The following is a 6,000-nucleotide window of genomic DNA, read 5'->3' as shown; positions in this document are numbered from 1 at the left end:
TATTCACAGTCTTAGTTAGAAGCTCCTAAATACCAGTATGAATAGCGAGCAAAACTACACCGTGGCTCACAGCGAAGCAGCAGGTCACCATCAGGTGGTCCATTAGGAATGTTCCTGGACCCTCCTGCAGCCCAGCCTTGGGGGTAGGGGTTAGGGTGTTGGGCGTAACCCCCCCCCCCCTCCTGGTCCATGCTGCAGCCCAGCCTTGGGGGTAGGGGTTAGGGTGTAGGGCGTAACCCCCCCCCCTCCTGGTCCATGCTGCAGCCCAGCCTTGGGGATAGGGGTTAGGGTCTAGGGGTTAGGGGTCAGTCTTGTTCCACACGGACCCCTAGCGCCTCGATATCGTTGCTGATATCAGAGATCATGCGGTCCCACTCATCTCCTTCATCAGACCTGCCTCCTCCCGCCGCCCCGTTCCCATTGGTGGTTGGGTCGGAGGCGGAACGGCGGTAGCGTCCGAAGCTGTCGGTGATGATGCCACGGCCGTCCTTAACTCCGATGGTCTCCAGGAAGTTCTCAAAGTGCTGGCTGTCCTTCTCTGGGATGAAGGGCCTCAGGCCTGGGAGTGAGAGGAGGAGAGGAAGGGAGAGGGGGAGGAGGAGGAGGAGGAGGAGAGACAGGGGTAGAGGGGGGAGGGGGGGAGAGGGTATAATTTATTGTATGTGTTAAACAGGAAGTTCTCAAAGTGATGGCTATCCTCCTCTGGGATGAAGGGCCTCAGGCCTGGGAGTGAGAGGAGGAGAGGAAGGGAGAGGGGGAGGAGGAGGAGGAGGAGGAGAGACAGGGGTAGAGGGGGGAGGGGGGGAGAGGGTATAATTTATTGTATGTGTTAAACAGGAAGTTCTCAAAGTGATGGCTGTCCTCCTCTTGGATAAACGGCTTCAGACATGGGAGGGAGGAGAGAAAGGATTGAGAACAGGAGGGCCACAATGAAAATGCACAGTTAAAGTGTGCAAAACATACTCCTATATCCATCATGTACCCTGACTGTCTTTTCATTGATTGTTTGGCAGATTAAAAAAAAAAAAACAGCAGGGTTGTGTTCAGTAAGGCACAACGTAGCAAAACACAAAACGGTCAAGCTCAGACAGGTACATTTCTAAACACTTCGTCCAGTTGTTTGGTGCCTGCTGCTGAGCTGAACACGCCCCCAGGTTTGACCTGTGACTTTTGACACCGTGACCCAGGAAGTGGTTCTCACCCAGTAGGAGGAACTTCCTGCTGTCCCCGTAAAGCAGGCGGAGGTTGATACAGAACTCATGGACGGACGCTCCGTTACGGTACTCATGAAGAAGAGTAGCAAACTGCTGGATCTCCTGAGAGGACAACTTGGTACGCAGCTAATAGAGAAGAAGAGGAATGAAGACATTGTGGTGAATGTCACTGATTGGAGGATATGGTACTGCATGATGTAGTCTAAAAGAGTATGCAACAAAGCAGCTTAAAAAAAAGGATGACCAAAGCCCAAAACTCATACACACACAGCCCCAGACCCACACAGAGACACAGACCCACAAAGACCCACACAGAGACACAGACCCACACAGAGACACAGACCCACACCCACACAGACCCACACAGACCCACACAGAGACACAGACCCACACAGAGACACAGACCCACACAGAGACACAGACCCACCCAGAGACACAGACCCACCCAGACACACACAGAGACACAGACCCACCCAGAGACACACAGACACAGACCCACAGAGACACAGACCCACCCAGAGACACACAGAGACACAGACCCACAGAGACACACAGAGACACAGACCCACCCAAAGACACAGACCCACCCAGAGACACACAGACACAGACCCACCCAGAGACACATACCCACCCAGAGACACAGACCCACCCAGAGACACACAGACACAGACCCACCCAGAGACACAGACCCACCCAGAGACACAGACCCACCCAGAGACACAGACCCACCCAGAGACACAGACCCACACAGAGACACAGACCCACCCTACCGTGGTCATATAGTCTTGCAGCAGCTCTGTAGCTGTGGTACTCAGCTCTCCCTCGCTGACTGTCTTGGTCTGAGGAGAGGCTGGGGTGGAGGAGGGGGACGGAGTGTTACCCCCTGCCTCCAGAGAACCCTGGAACGAACTGTAGAAAACACACACAGAACAACAGCATTAGAACCCTGGAACTAACTATAGAACACAGACAGAACTATAGCATTAGAACCCTGGAACTACCTAAACAACACAGAACAACAGCATTAGAACCCTGGAACTAACTATAGAACACAGACAGAACTATAGCATTAGAACCCTGGAACTACCTAAACAACACAGAACAACAGCATTAGAACCCTGGAACTAACTATAGAACACAGACAGAACTATAGCATTAGAACCCTGGAACTACCTAAACAACACAGAACAACAGCATTAGAACCCTGGAACTAACTATAGAACACAGACAGAACTATAGCATTAGAACCCTGGAACTACCTAAACAACACAGAACAGCATTAGAACCCTGGAACTACCTAAACAACACAGAACAACAGCATTAGAACCCTGGAACTAACTATAGAACACAGACAGAACTATAGCATTAGAACCCTGGAACTACCTAAACACAGAACAACAGCATTAGAACCCTGGAACTAACTATAGAACACAGACAGAACTATAGCATTAGAACCCTGGAACTAACTATAGAACACAGACAGAACTATAGCATTAGAACCCTGGAACTACCTAAACACAGAACTATAGCATTAGAACCCTGGAACTACCTAAACACAGAACAACAGCATTAGAACCCTGGAACTAACTATAGAACACAGACAGAACTATAGTATTAGAACCCTGGAACTACCTAAACAACACAGAACAACAGCATTAGAACCCTGGAACTAACTATAGAACACAGACAGAACTATAGCATTAGAACCCTGGAACTACCTAAACACAGAACAACAGCATTAGAACCCTGGAACTAACTATAGAACACAGACAGAACTATAGCATTAGAACCCTGGAACTACCTAAACAACACAGAACAACAGCATTAGAACCCTGGAACTAACTATAGAACACAGACAGAACTATAGCATTAGAACCCTGGAACTACCTAAACAACACAGAACAGCATTAGAACCCTGGAACTAACTTTAGAACACAGACAGAACTATAGCATTAGAACCCTGGAACTAACTATAGAACACAGAACAACAGCATTAGAACCCTGGAACTAACTATAGAACACAGACAGAACTATAGCATTAGAACCCTGGAACTAACTATAGAACACAGACAGAACTATAGCATTATAACCCTGGAACTAACTATAGAACACAGACAGAACTATAGCATTAGAACCCTGGAACTAACTATAGAACACAGACAGAACTATAGCATTAGAACCCTGGAACTACCTAAACAACACAGAACAGCATTAGAACCCTGGAACTAACTATAGAACACAGACAGAACTATAGCATTAGAACCCTGGAACTACCTAAACAACACAGAACAACAGCATTAGAACCCTGGAACTAACTATAGAACACAGACAGAACTATAGCATTAGAACCCTGGAACTAACTATAGAACACAGACAGAACTATATAGCATTAGAACCCTGGAACTACCTAAACACAGAACAACAGCATTAGAACCCTGGAACTACCTAAACAACACAGAACAACAGCATTAGAACCATGGAACTAACTATAGAACACAGACAGAACTATAGCATTATAACCCTGGAACTAACTATAGAACACAGACAGAACTATAGCTCCGTACAAGGTGCTGGCCTCCGCTTCAAAGGCTTCCTTAACGTCCACCTTGCTTGAAGAGTCGTCTTCACAATCAGAGAGAAAACATAGATTGATGTTATAATCAAGTAAAAAGAAACAACACTTTTAACTCCTAATCCCCCCCCCCCCCCCACTGTATTTATTCCTGCTCCTAGTATTAACAGCAGAGCCTAATCCCCCCCCCCCCCACACTGTATTTATTCCTGCTCCTAGTATTAACAGCAGAGCCTAATCCCCCCCCCCCCCACACTGTATTTATTCCTGCTCCTAGTATTAACAGCAGAGCCTAATCCCCCCCCACTGTATTTATTCCTGCTCCTAGTATTAACAGCAGAGCCTAATCCCCCCCCCCCACACTGTATTTATTCCTGCTCCTAGTATTAACAGCAGAGCCTAATCCCCCCCCCCCCCCCCACTGTATTTATTCCTGCTCCTAGTATTAACAGCAGAGCCTAATCCCCCCCCCCCCCCCACACTGTATTTATTCCTGCTCCTAGTATTAACAGCAGAGCCTAATCCCCCCCCCCCACACTGTATTTATTCCTGCTCCTAGTATTAACAGCAGAGCCTAATCCCCCCCCCCCCCCCCCACTGTATTTATTCCTGCTCCTAGTATTAACAGCAGAGCCTAATCCCCCCCCCCCCCCACTGTATTTATTCCTGCTCCTAGTATTAACAGCAGAGCCTAATCCCCCCCCCCCCACACTGTATGTATTCCTGCTCCTAGTATTAACAGCAGAGCCTAATCCCCCCCCCCCCCACTGTATTTATTCCTGCTCCTAGTATTAACAGCAGAGCCTAATCCCCCCCCCCCACTGTATTTATTCCTGCTCCTAGTATAAACAGCAGAGCCTAATCCCCCCCCCACACTGTATTTATTCCTGCTCCTAGTATTAACAGCAGAGCCTAATCCCCCCCCCCCACACTGTATTTATTCCTGCTCCTAGTATTAACAGCAGAGCCTAATCCCCCCCCCCCCCCACTGTATTTATTCCTGCTCCTAGTATAAACAGCAGAGCCTAATCCCCCCCCCCCACACTGTATTTATTCCTGCTCCTATTATTAACAGCAGAGCCTAATCCCCCCCCCCCCCCACACTGTATTTATTCCTGCTCCTAGTATTAACAGCAGAGCCTAATCCCCCCCCCCCCCCACTGTATTTATTCCTGCTCCTAGTATTAACAGCAGAGCCTAATCCCCCACCCCCCACACTGTATTTATTCCTGCTCCTAGTATTAACAGCAGAGCCTAATCCCCCCCCCCCCCCACACTGTATTTATTCCTGCTCCTAGTATTAACAGCAGAGCCTAATCCCCCACCCCCACACTGTATTTATTCCTGCTCCTAGTATTAACAGCAGAGCCTAATCCCCCCCCCCCCCCACACTGTATTTATTCCTGCTCCTAGTATTAACAGCAGAGCCTAATCCCCCCCCCCCCCCACACTGTATTTATTCCTGCTCCTAGTATTAACAGCAGAGCCTAATCCCCCCCCCCCCCACACTGTATTTATTCCTGCTCCTAGTATTAACAGCAGAGCCTAATCCCCCCCCCCCCCCCCCCACTGTATTTATTCCTGCTCCTAGTATTAACAGCAGAGCCTAATCCCCCCCCCCCCACACTGTATTTATTCCTGCTCCTAGTATTAACAGCAGAGCCTAATCCCAGTATTTATTCCTGCTCCTAGTATTAACAGCAGAGCCTAATCCCAGTATTTATTCCTGCTCCTAGTATTAACAGCAGAGCCTAATCCCCCCCCCCCCCCCCCCACTGTATTTATTCCTGCTCCTAGTATTAACAGCAGAGCCTAATCCCAGTATTTATTCCTGCTCCTAGTATTAACAGCAGAGCCTAATCCCAGTATTTATTCCTGCTCCTAGTATTAACAGCAGAGCCTAATCCCAGTATTTATTCCTGCTCCTAGTATTAACAGCAGAGCCTAATCCCAGTATTTATTCCTGCTCCTAGTATTAACAGCAGAGCAGAATTTAAATTGAACCTCACCACTGTAGAGGGAGAGGTGCCTGGTGGGGGTGGTGGCTCCGTCAAAGATGGCCCTGTCCAGGAAGTCTATGGTGGACTCAGTGTAAACTATCTGGAACACCTGGCTGAGCATGAGACACAGCTCCTCTGCTGCCGTCTGGAATACAACATTTAGTTTTTTTAGGATGGCCCATTAGCTGTTGCTCATACAGAAAGCTACTCTTCT

The 6,000-nt window shown here is 48.4% G+C and overlaps 1 protein-coding gene across 1 annotated transcript in view; it reads right to left on the bottom strand.

Annotated features, from left to right (window-relative positions):
* Positions 1-178: 178 nt before the first annotated feature.
* The window catches only part of LOC311122058 (cerebral cavernous malformations protein 2 homolog), a 45,745-nt gene continuing 39,923 nt past the window's right edge, over positions 179-6,000 (bottom strand). The window contains exons 6-10 of the mRNA XM_084196471.1: positions 5,796-5,931; positions 3,779-3,836; positions 1,985-2,123; positions 1,202-1,340; positions 179-559 (exon numbers count right to left, since the gene is read on the bottom strand). Of these exons, the coding sequence (XP_084052597.1) occupies positions 306-559; positions 1,202-1,340; positions 1,985-2,123; positions 3,779-3,836; positions 5,796-5,931 (726 nt within the window). The 3' untranslated portion in view covers positions 179-305. The remainder of the gene's footprint in view (positions 560-1,201; positions 1,341-1,984; positions 2,124-3,778; positions 3,837-5,795; positions 5,932-6,000) is intronic.

Source organism: Coregonus lavaretus (assembly GCF_964263955.1).
Source record: "Coregonus lavaretus genome assembly, contig: HAP1_SCAFFOLD_3406, whole genome shotgun sequence".
NCBI lineage: Eukaryota > Metazoa > Chordata > Actinopteri > Salmoniformes > Salmonidae > Coregonus > Coregonus lavaretus.
This window is presented reverse-complemented; position numbering and strand designations above follow the sequence as displayed.